The sequence below is a fragment of the Lontra canadensis genome, unplaced genomic scaffold (assembly GCF_010015895.1).
Source record: "Lontra canadensis isolate GAN:19392208 unplaced genomic scaffold, GSC_riverotter_1.0 scaffold146, whole genome shotgun sequence".
Lineage (NCBI taxonomy): Eukaryota > Metazoa > Chordata > Mammalia > Carnivora > Mustelidae > Lontra > Lontra canadensis.
In genome coordinates this window covers 841,870-856,693 of record NW_022631140.1, presented here as the reverse complement: position 1 = coordinate 856,693, position 14,824 = coordinate 841,870, and the positions used below count along the sequence as shown (strand labels likewise).

The 14,824-nt window shown below is 43.9% G+C and overlaps 1 protein-coding gene and 1 long non-coding RNA gene across 2 annotated transcripts; both read right to left on the bottom strand.

Moving 5' to 3' along the window:
* Nucleotides 1-930: 930 nt before the first annotated feature.
* LOC116859040 lies at nt 931-1,299 on the bottom strand. The gene is made up of 3 exons (XR_004381078.1): nt 1,243-1,299; nt 1,096-1,163; nt 931-973 (listed from the first exon to the last, which is right to left on the bottom strand). It is a non-coding gene; the product is annotated as an uncharacterized LOC116859040 (long non-coding RNA).
* A 77-nt stretch (nt 1,300-1,376) lies between these two features.
* LOC116859034 (transport and Golgi organization protein 1 homolog) lies at nt 1,377-14,388 on the bottom strand. Its single transcript, XM_032844027.1, has 7 exons — nt 14,295-14,388; nt 13,134-13,252; nt 12,811-12,885; nt 11,802-11,865; nt 11,497-11,635; nt 8,931-9,032; nt 1,377-1,446 (listed from the first exon to the last, which is right to left on the bottom strand). Exons 1-7 carry the CDS (start codon nt 14,386-14,388, stop codon nt 1,377-1,379), a joined length of 663 nt encoding a protein of 220 aa, XP_032699918.1.
* Between the last annotated feature and the right edge of the window lie 436 nt (nt 14,389-14,824).

The window sequence follows — 14,824 nt, the reverse complement described above, 5'->3', positions numbered from 1 at the left end:
ACAAGGGCAGACCCCTACGCTAGTGAACAATGAAGGGACCGCAGCCCTGTGTCAGGCGTTTACACAACTAAGGAAATGACAGCTTAAACCCCACACGCTGCAGATGAAGGGAGAGGTGCTTCATCCCTCCCAGAACAACATAGGTGGATGCTGGATGTGCACGACGGTTAGAGACAGATGTCTGCCGTTGTGCAACGGAGACACTTCCTTCCCAACAATGGCACCTGCTCACTGCTCAGTGTGTCCAAATAGCCAGGCACACGCACGTGTGTCCTCTTCTCAGGCCACAGGTGGATGGTTCATTTTTCCATCCTGCAGATGAGACTTAGCATGCGTGACTGGCCAACAAGTAAACATTTCAGGGAAGAAACAGACATTCGTATAGTCACGAACAAAGAAAACATAGGCAGATTGAGCAATAAATCTATGGCATTACACGGATAACATGAGAGGAGTAATAGATAATTCATTGCTGAATATGGTCCTATAGATGACAAATAAAACAAAAATATAGGAACCTCCATAACGAGTAAATAAATGCCCTTTTTCACAAATAGTCTTTTTTTTTTTTTTTGCCAAGGCTTGACCACTGAGTCAAGGTGGGAAGGGCGCTCGGCTCCCACCTTCTCAGGCTCAGCTCTTCCAAAGGGGGCAGCAGGGGGGAAGGTGTGGAGCGGCGTGAGCGCCACCTATCACGGGGACAAGTGTCCTGCTGCCTGGGGGCATATGAGGAAAGCACCCTCCTGTCACCTCTTCAGACAACCTGCAGGCTTGTGATTCTCTCCAGGACACACAGCGATCACCCACAGCAACGGGAAGGACCCCGTGTGGTTTCACAGCAGAAATCAGGCTGCTGCATTTCCCATCGTGCTCCCTACCTTGCCACACAGGCTCCTGCAACTTGGGCCTTCCAGGCATGGGTCCGCGCCGCATGGATCCCACAGGCAGCGTCTCCCCTTCCATCATGCGCAGTCTTGACCACAGAGAAAGAATGGACATCTCTAAGAATGACAACACCACCTCCTCTCCTAGGCACTAAACAGCATAGCCGTCACCTCTCCAAACAAACGCAAAACGCACGTCAGACTCTCACACCTGTATTTCAGGTAGGCGTTCTCCCTGCTCTGCTGCATCATCCTTGTTTCCCAATACCGAGCCTTCATCTGCGGGAGAAAAACACAGCCACCTTCGGTTGTGCCCGACTGTGCCCCAAACGAAGACGAGGAAAAAGACAACACTTACCCAGTTAGCCAGAGCATTTCTCTCCTGAACTGCGATCTGAAAAAAGCCAACACACCAAAAGCCCATGTTCAGGGCTCTAAAGGGCACTTCCATCACCTGCAGGGGCGCCAAGGGGTCAGTGTGTTGGGCACAACTCAGGTTACCTGGTGATTGAAGGTGAGCTCAGCCTCCAGCAGCTGATCTTCCATTTCTTCCACTTCTTGTCTGTGAGGGACAATTGTTTTCATCAGACAAAACCCAACACTGGGTGTGATTTTCAATCATCTGCCCATGTGGCCATCCTCCTCTTATCTGTCCCCTCATACAATTGATCCTGACACAGGAAACACTTTCACCGGACTATAATTGGACTGTAGGATCAAAGCTATTCTTACAGCCTTTCCTTAACCGTTTTTCTTTGCCTGCAGGATCAGAACTGACAGAACTTCCTTACCCGTTTCCAATCTTTCCCTCAGTGATCCCATGACAAATGTCTTTTGTCATGAAGCTCTATTCTCCTTTAACTTCTATCCTCGCCATGGTTCCCAGGGTTGCAAAGACCAGCGCCACCAGATGGCACTACCGTGTTTATGGGTAGGACTCATCCTAGGACAAACTGCTTTCCTCAAGACACCACCCCAAGGACACTGGTGTGGCGCCAGTTCCCACAGAGTCAGGCCAACACTGGGGATCCGGACATGTTTAGTAACGTAATTGTTTTGTGCCTTATCTTTCCGTGTCTGTTAATTCTCTCTGGATACATCCTCTGAATTTTGGTGTATATTACTTAGTTGAGTCCTCAAAATGTACAAACATTAAAAATCCAAAGGGACGGAGGAGTCAAGATGGCGGAGAAGCAGCAGGCTGAGATGACATCAGGTAGCAGGAGAGGAGCTAGATCGTTTATCAAACCATTCCGAACACCTACAAATCCAACAGGAGATCGAAGAGAAGAAGAGCAACAGTTCTAGAAACAGAAAATTGACAACTTTCTGAAAGGTAGGACCCACGGAGAAGTGAATCCAAAGCGATGAGAAGATAGACCCCAGGGGGGAGGGTCCGGCTCCTGGCAAGCAATGGAGCACAAAATCAGGACTTTTAAAAGCGATGTCCACTGAGGGACATCGTTCCAGAGGCTAAACCGGGGTGAAGCCCACGTGCGGACGGCGTGGCCCCAGGTCCTGCAGGGTCACAGAAGGACTGGGGGTGTCTGAGTGTCACAGAACTTGCAGGTATTACAGCAGGGAAGTCAACTACAGAGACAGAGCTGAGGAGTGAGCTCTCAACTTGGGGTTACCTTGAACCGTAATCTGTGGCACAGGCCACTGCTCTGTGAGTGGGGCCCCCATAAAATCCGGGCAGACCCCCCCAGAAGAGCTCAGGGATCAAAGGGGTTTGGAGACTTCAGGTGGAGCTGTGTGCCGGAGACAGAGACGCTTGTTCACAGCCTGGGTGAGCTCTGAGTGCAGCCGAAGGCCAGGGAGAGGGGAGTGGTTGAGCGCTTTTCTCTGGGGGCGCACTGAGGAGTGGGACCCCTGAGCTCTCGGCTCCTCCAAGCCAGAGATTGGGAGGCCGCCACTTTCATTACCGACCTCCGGAACTCTACGGAAAGTGTTCAGGGAACAAAAGCTCCTGAAAGCGAACCTGAGCGGATGACTTAGCCTGGCCCATGGAAAGGGTGGTGCAATTCCACCTGGGGCACAGACACCAGAGAGTCACTACAACAGGCCCCTCCCCGAGAAGATCAACAAGAAATCCAGCCAAGACCAAGTTCACTTACCAAGGAGAACAGCGGAATACCAGAGGAGGAGAAAGCAAACCATGGAATTCATGGCTGTCTCCTCATGATACTTTAGTCTTGCAAAGTTAATTAATTTTTTTAAATTTTATTTTTCTTCTGCTAATTTTTTTTTAAAATTTTACCCTTTCTTCTTTTAATGTTTTTTAACTAGTTTATCTTAACAATACTTTTCATAAAAAAACTTTTTCGAACCTTCATTATTATTGTCATATGTTATCCTTCATTGTATCTAACTTCAGTTTTGGTATACACATAGGATTTTTTCTTCTAAAAAATTTGGGGTACAACTTCTTCTAATAGATCAAATACACCTTAAAACTACCACCAGGCTTGTTCTACTCTCCAGCCTGAGCAAATCTTCTCCACTTTCTTTTTCTTTCTTCTCCCAACCAACTTACCTATCAACTCCTTTTTTTACAAATTTAAAAAAATTTATTTTCATCTTAATATTCATATTCTATCCCTTCATTGTGTTTACCTTATATATGTTTTTCATTCTTTAAAATTTTGGGAGGTAATTTCTTCTAAGAGACCAAAATACATTCGAAATTAAGTGAGTGACCCTGTTCTAGTAACCAGTCTAATATGTATACATATTTTTTCTCTTTTATATTATTTCCTTATTTGTTTTCTTTGTTAAATTTTTTGTTCTGAGCTTCCTTTTACCCCCTCTATCCCCCCACTATGATTTGTGGTCTCCTCTGATTTGGTTAAAGCAAGCTTTCCTGGGGTCTTTGCCACACTTTTAGTATTTTATTTGCTCCTTCATATATTCTTATCTGGACAAAATGACAAAGCCTAAAAACTCACCACACACACACAAAAAAGAACAAGAGGCAGTACCGAAGGCTAGGGACCTAATCAATACGGACACTGGTAATATGTCAGATCTAGAGTTCAGAATGACGACTCTCAAGGTTTTAGCCATGCTCGAAAAAGGCATGGAAGATATTAAAAAAACCCTATCCGGAGAAATAAAAGCCCTTTCTGGAGAAATAAAAGATCTACAATTTAACCAAATTGAAATCAAACAAGCTATTAAAGAGGTGCAATCAAAAATGGAGGCTCTTACTGCTAGGATAAATGAGGCAGAAGAAAGAATTAGTGATATAGAAATCCAAATGACAGAGAATAAAGAAGCTGAGCAAAAGAGAGACAAACAACTACAGGACCACGTGGGGAGAATTCGAGAGATAAGTGATACCATAAGACAAAACAACATTAGAATAATTGGGGTTCCAGAAGAAGAAGAAAGAGAGAGCGGAGCAGAAGGTATATCAGAGAGAATTATTGTAGAGAATTTCCCTAACATGGCAAAGGGAGCAAGCATCAAAATCCAGAAGGTGTAGAGAACCCCCCTCAAAATCAATAAGAATAGGTCCACACCCCGTCATCTAATAGTAAAATTTACAAGTCTTAGCGACAAAGAGAAAATCCGGACAGCACCCTGGGACAAGAAGTCTGTAACATACAATGGTAAAAATAGAAGATTGGCAGTGGACTTATCCACAGAGACCTGGCAGGCCAGAAAGGACTGGCATGATATATTCAGAGCACTAAACGAGAAAAATATGCAGCCAAGAATACTATATCCAGCTAGGCTATCATTGAAAGTAGAAGGAGAGATACAAAGCTTCCAGAACAAACAAAAACTGAAAGAATTTGCAAACACTGAACGAGCTCTACAAGCAATATTGAAAGCGGTCCTCTAAGCAAAGAGAGACCCTGAAAGTTGCAGATCAGAAAGGAACAGAGACAATATACAGTAGCAGTCATCTTACAGGCAATACAAGGGCACTAAATTCATATCTCTCAATAGTTACCCTGAAGGTAAATGGGTTAAATGCCCCAATCAAAAGACACACGGTATCAGAATGGATTAAAAAAAAACAAAACCCATCAATATTCTGCCTACAAGAAACTCATTTTAGACCCAAAGACACCTCCAGATTTAAAGTGCGGGTGTGGAAAACAATTTACCATGCTAACGGACATCAGAAGAAAGCTGGGGTGGCAATCCTTACATCAGTTCAATTAGATTTTAAGCCAAAGACTATTATAAAAGAGATGAGGAAGGATACTATATCATACTCAAAGGGTCTTTCCAACAAGAAGATCTAACAATTTTAAATATCTATGCCCCTAACTTGGGAGCAGCCAACTATATAAACCAATTCATAACAAAGTCAAAGAAACACATCGACAACAATACGGTAAGAGTAGGGGACTTTCACACTCCCCTCACGGAAATGGACAGATCATCCAAGCAAAAGATCAACAAGGAATTAAAGGCCTTAAATGACACACTGGACCAGAGGGACATCACAGATATATTCAGAACATTCCATCCCAAAGCAACAATACATATTCTTCCCTAATGCACATGGAACATTCTCCAGAATAGATCACATCCTGGGCCACAAATCAGGTCTCAACCAGTATCAAAAGATTGGGATCATTCCCTGCATATTTTCAGACCACAATGCTCTGAAGCTAGAACTCAATCACAAGAGGAAAGTTGGAAGGAACTCAAATACATGGAGGCTAAAGAGCATCCTATTAAAGAATGAATGGGTCAACCAGGAAAATAAAGAAGAACTGAAAAAATTCACGGAAACAAATGATAAGGAAAACACAGTGGTTCAAAATCTGTGGGACACAGCAAAGGCAGTCCTGAGAGGAACATATATAGCGATACAAGCCTTTCTCAAGAAACAAGAAAGGTCTCAAATACACAACCTAACCCTACACCTAAAGGGGCTGGAGAAAGAACACCAAAGAAAGCCTAAACTCAGCAGGTGAAGAGAAATCATAAAGATCAGAGCAGAAATCAATGAAATAGAAACCCAAAAACAATAGAACAAATCAATGAAACTAGGAGCTTGTTCTCTGAAAGCATTAATAAGATTGATAAACCCCTGGCCAGACCTACCAAAAGGAAAAGAGAAAGGACCCAAATTCATAAAATCATGAATGAAAGGGGAGAGATCACAACCAATACCAAAGAAATACAAACAATTATAAGAACATATTATGAGCAACTCTGCGCCAACAAATTTGACAATCTGGAAGGAATGGGTGCACTATTAGAGACCATATAAACTACCACAACTGAGCCAGGAAGAAATAGAAAACCTGAACAGACCCATAACCAGTAGGGAGATTGAAAGAGTCCTCAAAAATCTCCAAACAAAAGCCCAGGGCCAGATGGCTTCCCAGGGGAATTCTACCAAACATTTAAAGAAGAATTAATTCCTATTGTCCTGAAACTGTTCCCAAAAACTGAAATGGAAGGAAAACTTCCAAACTCGTTTTATGAGGCCAGCAACACCTTGATCCCCAAACCAGACAAGGATCCTGTCAAAAAAGAGAATTACAGACCAATATCCTTGATCAACACAGAGGCGAACATTTTCACCAAAATACTAGGCAATAGGATCCAACAGTACATTAAAACGATTATTCACCACCCCCGAGTGGGATTTATTCCAGGGCTGCAAGGTTGGTTCAACATCCGCAAATCAACTGATGTGATACAATACATTAAGAAAAGAAAGAACAAGAACCATATGATACTCTCAATAGGTGCTGAAAAAGCATTTGACAAAGGACAGCATCCCTTCCTGATCAAAACTCTTCAACATGTAGGGATAGAGGGCACATACCTCAATATTATCAAAGCTATCTATGAAAAACACACCGCAAATATCATTCTCAACGGGGAAAAACTAAAAGCTTTCCGCTAAGGTCAAGAACACGGCAGGGATGTCCATTATCACCACTGCTATTCAACCTAGTACTAGAAGTCCTAGCCTCAGCAATCAGACAACAAAAAGATATCAAAAACATCCAAATCGGCAAAAAAGAAGTCAAACTCTCACTCTTTGCAGATGAAATGATACTATATGTGGAAAACCCAAAAGACTCCACTCCAAATCTGCTAGAACTTGTACAGGAATTCAGTAAAGTGTCAGGATATAAAATCGAGGCACAGAAATCAGTTGCATTGCTTTACACAACAACAAGACAGAAGGACGAGAAATTAAGGAGCCAATCCCATTTACAACTGCACCCAAAACCATAAGATACCTAGGAATACACCTAAGCACAGTGGCAAAGAAACTATACTCAGAAAACTATAAAGTACTCATGAAAGAAATTGAGGAAGACACAAAGAAATGGAAAAATGTTCCATGCTCCTGGATTGGAAGAACAAATATTATGAAAATGTCTTTGCTACCTAAAGAAATCTACACATTTAATGCAATCCCTACCAAAATCCCATCCATTCTTTTTTTCAAAGACATGGAACAAATAATCCTAAAATTTATATGGAACCAGAAAAGTCCTTGAAGAGCCAAAGCGATATTGAAGAAGAAAGCCAAAGTTGGTGGCATCACAATTCTGGAATTCAAGCTCTGCTACAAAGCTGTCATCATCAAGACAGCATGGTACTGGCACAAAAACAGACACATAGATCGATGGAACAGAAGAGAGAGCCCAGAAATAGACCCTCAACTCTATGGTCAATTTAATCTTCAACAAAGCAGGAAAGAATGTCCAATGTCCAAATGACAGCCTCTTCAACAAATGGTGTTGGGAACATTGGACAGCCACATGCAGAAAAATGAAACTGGACCATTTCCTTACACTACACATGAAAATAGACTCAAAATGGCTGAAGGATGTCAATGTCAGAAAGGAATCCATCAAAATCCTTGAGGAGAATATGGGCAGCAACATCTTCAACCTCAACCACAGCAACTTCTTCCTAGAAACATCGTCCAAAGCAAGGGAAGCAAAGGGAAAAACAAACTATTGGAACTTCATCAAGACCAAAAGCTTCTGCACAGCAAAGGAAACGGTTAACAAAACCCAAAGACAATGGACAGAATGGGAGAAGATATTTGCAAACAACATATCAGATAAAGGGCTAGTATCCAAAATCTATAAAGAGCTTAGGAAACTCAACACCCAAAGAACAGATAATCCAATCAAGAAATGGGCAGAGGACATGAACAGACATTTCTGCAAAGACATCCAGATGGCCAACAGACACATGAAAAAGTGCTCCACATCACTCGGCAGGGAAATACACATCAAAACCACAATGAGATACCACCGCACACCAGTCAGAAGGGCTAAAATTAACAAGTCAGGAAATGACAGATGCTGGCGAGGATGCGCAGAAAAGGGAACACTCCTACGCTTTTGGTGGGAATGCAAGCTGGTGCAACCACTCTGGAAAACAGCATGGAGGTTCCTCAAAAAGCTGAAAACAGAGCTACCCTATGACCTAGCAATTGCACTACTGCCTATTTACCCTAATGATACAAACGTAGTGAACTGAAGGGGCATGTGCACCTGAATGTTTATAGCACCTATGTCCACAACAGCCAAACTATGGAAAGAACCTAGATGTCCATCAACAAATGAATGGATAAAGAAGATGTGGTATATATATATACAATGGAATACTATGAAGCCATGAAAAGAAAGAAATCTTGCCATTTGCGATGACGTGGACGGAACTAGAGGGAATTACTTTTAGCGAAATAAGTCGATCGGAAAAAGACAACTATCATATATGATCTCCCTGATATGAGGAAGTGGAGATGCAACGTGGGGGAATTGGGGGGTAGGAAAAGAATAAATGAAACAAGATGTCACAAAACAAACTGAGGGGTGCTGGGGGGAGGGGGCTAGGGAGAGGGTGGTGGGGTTATGGACACTGGGGAGGGTATGTGCTATGGTGAGTGCAGTGAAGTGTGTAAGGCTGGCGATTCACAGTCCTGTACCCCTGGGGCTAATAATACATTATAGGTTTATAAGAAAATTAAAACATTCTTAAAAAATCCAAAGGGAACAGGTTTTTCAGGAGCCAATAGTATGTAGTGTCTGAACTTACCTGTACTTGTCCATTTCTTCTTTGGTTAATTTCAGCTTTTCATCGGCAGCTAACAGCTCATTCTTCGTTGCATTTAATTCACAAAGTATCTCTTCTAGCTTCCTAAGATGGGAGAGGTATATACATTGTCCAGTAGCCAAGGTCCTGAATTTCTGCCATTTATTCTCCCAGCACACTTTATGGCCTATGTTGGAATGTCCCCGCTAAAAGCACAGACTGACAACACAACAGGGAAATGAAGGAAGGCCCCGTTTAGGGTTAAAGAAAAATCGAACTCTGGCTGCTGGCCAAGCTCCCTGCAATCGGGGCTGTCTTTATACTTCTCTACTTTAATTCATTCACCATGTCACCAAATAACATTGCACTTTGTGCCCTCTAGGAATACGTCTTTGGTTTGAGATGGTGAAGGCTCATTTCAATTCAAAGGGAAAAGCCAAGCCTGATGAGCTACACTCATCCTACATTATTAGGATGAAGCAGGGGCCCATCATTAGTCTCACACCTCCATAGGGAGCCCTGATCCTCAGACCAAGGCTGTGCCCCACACAGTCAGCCCAAAGGGACCTTCCAGAATATGGCTTCACTGGCATGGAAACTCACTCCCACATATCTCTAGGCTTTAGAAGCACAACCCCTGGCCCCTCGTCAAAGATCCTGGTGTAGGAAAAGGCCAATCTTAGTGCCGAAAATATGTCCGCAAATAATCCATGTGAACTGACACATACTCAGGGTGTTATCTCAGGGGAACAGACTTCAGATGGAAAACTGTCAACTCCATTGAGTCAACATTTTCTTAAAAGATTTTATTTATTCATTTGACAGAGAGAGATCACAAGTAGGCAGAGAGGCAAGCAGAGAGAGAGGGGGAAGCAGGCTCCCCGCTGAGCAGAGAGCCCAATACAGGGCTCAATCCCAGGACCCTGGCACCATGACCTCAGCCAAAAGCAGAGGCTCTAACCTTCTGAGCCACCAGGCGCCCCGAGTCAAAGTTCTTGAACAAGACCAAGTGCATGGATGGTGAAGGCAGCAAACAGCGATGCTTAGAAAGGTTGGTCCGCTGGGCTGCCCTCGACTCTTTTGTTCATGGTGTTGATTCACAAGGTTTCAACAGGACACTTGTCAAGAATCTCATGCAGAAAGACTTAGAGACAGACAAAAGCTCTAGAAAGAAAAGGACAAGAGCATCTGCTTCTGGTCTCTCAACTATCCTTCAGCAAATGTCTTCTGGAGTGGCAGTCAGTGTGTGGCTCAGGAATATGGTGTTGAAGAGAGAAATGTGGTCAGGACAGTGGACCTGCCCCAAGAACTTACCAATGAACAGAACCCAGGTGCCTGTGAGAGAGAGCGGCCCCCACCCCCAGTGTGGGAAGGAGTAACACAAAGCTGAGTCTCCGGGGGAGACAGGGAACAGTTCTGCTTTTCCACATGAATGAGCGACTCCAATGTCCTGATCTCCTCCTGAGATATAAAAGGAAACACTGGACAAGAGAGCAAACTTGTGAGTAAATGCACCCAATTTCTAAAGAGCACACGAAGAAACACGATAACCGGATGGAGAAGAAGGAAGCCTGGGAGAAAGTCAGCCTGGCAGTGGGAGCCAATCTCCCCCAGGAAACATCAGTGAATTCTGGAACAGGCGAGTGAATACAAAGTAAATGAACAAGCAACCTTTTGGGGACAGGTTGGAATGTAACAAGAGAAGGTCCGGTCCAGCCAGCAAAGATGAGACTCAGTGAAACTGCAGGCTTTGGTTGGGATCCAAAAGAGTTACACCTAGAGAATCGTGTGGAGGGGCACCAGGATGGCTCAGTCATTACATATCTGCTTAAAAGCATTTGATTCAGGTCATGATCCCAGGGTCCCGCAATAGAGCCCCACACTGGACTCCCTGTTCGGAGGGAAGCCTGCTTCTCCCTCTCCCACTCCCAGTGTGTTCCCTCTCTCGTGGCGTCTCACTCTGTCAAGTAGATAAATAAAATCCCGCCCCCCCAAAAAAGAAAGAAAGAAAGAAAAGAAAAGAAAAAGAAAATCAGGTGGACAGGAAATACCCTGGCCTGCTTAGGGACTGGGCTGCAGCAAATGATCTCAGTAGTACGCCAGATGAAGGGACCCAGTATTGCTGGAGCCCCAGCACACTTTCTACAAAGAAACTTTCCCTGTTTCTGCAGGAAGAGAATTCCATTTTTCTCTCCACATTCTGGACCCAAGTCTCATACTGAACAAGAGATGGACCTAATGCAGGAGTGGTAAGAGCACGTGATGAGAGTGAACATGAAAGGACAATGTAGACTGACCCAGAGGGGATCCAGGTATCAAAGTGATTAATGCTGGTACCTTTCCCCTTCTACCCCAATGAATCACACACCAACGTGTGGCAAGTCATTAGAACAGAAAGGAAAATGCAGGTTACACAAATCAAGATAGGAAGGGCAGGCACAATTCTACAGAATGCATTTGGCAAAAGTACTCTACGATCCAATTACAGAAGATCCAAATACAGTTACCTAGACTTGCCACCACAAAAAAATCATACAACGGTATCTATGACAACACAGCAATAGCTTACTCTTCTGCAGTCCGTTTTCGTTTTTCAGAGAACTCCACCACCATATCCACTTTCTTCTTGAGCAGGTCCAATTCTGCTTCCTTAGCAGTTTTCTGAGAACTCAGGGCATTACACCGGTCTTCCAGGAACGTTTTCCTTTCTGTAAAGGATGAGTTTGCTTTTGTGTGTTTGTGCCATGACCTAAGAACTCCGTTTCGATGGGGAAAGGAGAAGGGCAAGACCTTGAAGGCAGGAAGGCATTCTTTCCCTGCCCGATGCAAACTCATTGCCACCATATGGAGATTTCTTCCCCCACAACAAAATACCTTTCAGTTCTTGGTTCTTAGATGTCAAGGCTCCAAGCTCTTGATCCCCCAATTCATCTTGGCCCTTTAAGACAGATTTGAGAAAAGACATATGAGGGCACCTAAGAGGACAGGATCATGGAGGGCAACAAAGAAAGCCCTTGAGGCATAAATAGAATAAGGGGAAAGTCAAGAAAGTAGTTCATGTCAAAAACCGCACAAATGGCTTTCTTAGTGGAACAGATAGAAAATAATCTTCTACTATACAATTGGGCTTGCTGTCGCCCTTCACCGATCACGTATTTTGTGGGATTTTCTACATAACTTGGAGGGCAGTGCTGAATATGATGATGACCCAGCTGTGAAATAAACTACACTTCCTAGACCTTGAAATTGGAAACCTCATCGGGGTGGTCCTAAGTGAAATCACAGCTCACGGTTCAGTAGGAGTTGCAGTTCCCAGGCGCCCATCCTCTACTGCGTCAACAGCACAAGACTATGCCGCACTCACCTCCCCCAATGAACCAAAAGCCTCCCAAGCCATATTAGAGGACAACTAACATCTAACTCTAACCATGTCCACGTTCTTGATATTCTTTTCTCTCTCAGCTTGTAAGAGAGCCTGATTACAATGAAGGGAGTCCTTCAAATTTTCATTAATCTCTTCCACCTTTTTGATGTTCTCCTTCAAGAAAATATATTGAAATGTATATATGTTGAATGAGTAACAATGATTCATTCCTTGGGGCACCTGGGTGGCCCAGTCTGTGGAGTGTCTGACTCCTGCTTTCATTTGCCTCAAGTCCTGATCTCAGGGTCATGGGATTGATCCCTGCATCAGGCGACACACTCGGCACGGTGTCTGCCTGGCATTCTCTCTCTCTCTCCTTCAGACCCCCTCCCCTCACTCTTTCCTTCTCTCAAATAAATCAATCTTAGAAATGATAGCAATACTACTACTAATAATAATGATACTTCATTTACTTTTATTTCTGTTTAGAACACAATTCAGGCAAAGAAAGATTCTTACTTTCAACTTATGTACTCGAGCAAGGGAAAGCTCATGTTTTCTCTTTGTTTCTCCTTGCTTCTTTGCTTCCCTGACCTATAAAACATATGAACAAGGAATCAGAATTCCAAAATAGCATGTTAGAGAAACCTCTCTAGCAATGAGTGACTCCTTTCTCAAAGAGAAAGGCAGTGTGCTACATCTGTGAAGCTTCTCTTACTCAAGGACTGCTTCTGGATCACACAAAATAGATCGATAGAATGAACTACCAGAGGGGGAGGTAACCAAAATGAAATCACAAGAAATATTTGAAAGGGCACACATACCTTCTCCTCCCAACTCGCTATGTTTTTTTCTAGATCCTTGTTTTCTTTTTTAAGGTGATCAATCTTCATCCGGATTTGTTCTAAAGTAACTGAAAGGAGAAAAAGGAATGTTAAGATAATGAGCAAAAACAGTGACACTGAATAATCCCAGTGTATTAGCACCAGAGACACATTCTCTGACACTTGGGTGTCACTAACTTGCTAACATTCCCATTGTGCTTGAAGAAAGCAAGTTGTAGTAGCATTTGAAACCTAAGACTTCCTATATCAGTGAGATTCCTACTTAAAATGTTTTTCAAACATACGGAAATGCAATCAAGTGTCTTCTCATTTTCTTCCATCTGTAAGCACCATTCTTGGAAAATTCAATCCCTGCAAATGCTGATGTCATCGCCAGAGCTCAGACAGTAAAATCAGGCATCCTATCAACTAACATCTCTCCTCCAATAATTCAGATCCAAAAGCAGGTCCCTGCAAACAACCCAAAATGAGCAAAACTATCCTTTGGTCCTGCTCAGTCCCACGTCCACCTCCAGGTCCTACTTGGAATTCCACACAACGAAAGCTCAAATGTCAGGTGAGTGACAACTCACAGGCCTCCAAAGACTTTCTGCTGCTCACAGATCATCTTTCACGAAAGCCAGGCTGGAGGCTCTGGAGGACAAGATCTCTGCTATAAACACACTTGGGTACAATCTCCACGTTACACAGAGTCTCTGGAGGGCCCGGATAATGCACACACCCAATCAGACAAGCTTTTTTCATCGCAACAGGAGAATGTTATGCTCCACCCTTACAGGAAAACAACACTCAAGAGGAGCCTGATCACAGCTGGAGGACACATGAAAGGTCTAGAACACAGACTCCTCTAAGAGCCACTTAATTCTCTCATCTTGGGGCACCTGGGTGGCTCCGTTGGTTAAGGGTCTGCCTTCTGCTGGGGTCAGGATCCCGGGTCCTGGGATCGCATCCCACATCCAACTCTCTGCTCAGCAGGGACCTGCTTCTCCCTCTCTGTCTGCCTGCCACTCTGCCTGCTTGTGCGCTCTCTCTCTCTTTCTATCAAATGAATAAACAGAATCTCTTAAAAAATAATTCTCTCATCTTTCCTCAAAGTGCAAACTTCTCTTCACCTGGCCCACTGTGAGCGCTCTCCTGCTCTGAGACCTCTCTTCTCACCGGCACCACTGCCACACTCACAAGAACGAACAATGACATTCAACGGTTTCCTAAGTGCCAGGCGGCCACCCAGGCCATCAACAGCCAGCACCATGCAATCACCACAATCCATGAGCCTCAGACACTATCCATTATCCCCGCTGGCACAGGCCTCTTCCATTCATTCTCCCCTGGCAGGAAAGCCTCCCTCCACTTCAGACTCAAAACCACAGTTTAATCCTCTCCTGTGACACATGCTTTGTGTGGCAATACCTGCCCTCTTCTCTACGTGTAGCCGGTTTGCTCGGCTCAGACAATTTTCTCCTCTTGACATTTCAGCAAGAGCCAGCTCATGACAAAGTACTCACTCCAGACCTCATGCCGTCATCATCACTTGCCTCCTAAACATCTCTCTGCAAAATTACAGCTTGTATTCTGCCTAGTCCCAGCAGGTGTTCCTCCTCCTGGTCTCTTAGAGATGGCAACTCCCTCCACATTGTCACTTAGCCTCCACATGGGGAAGAGAACCATTTTCCAGACTTAACAAGTCA

Excerpts from the sequence above, each read along its gene's own strand:
- LOC116859034 (XM_032844027.1), bottom strand. The coding sequence starts at position 14,388 with ATGGTGCTGGCTGTTGATGGCCTGGGTGGCCGCCTGGCACTTAGGAAA. Across the intron at positions 12,886-13,133 it reads AGGATCTAGAAAAAAACATA|GTCAGGGAAGCAAAGAAGCA; the intron begins GCGAGTTGGGAG and ends TATGTTTTATAG. Across the intron at positions 11,866-12,810 it reads CTCGAGTACATAAGTTGAAA|GGCCAAGATGAATTGGGGGA; the intron begins GTAAGAATCTTT and ends TCTGTCTTAAAG.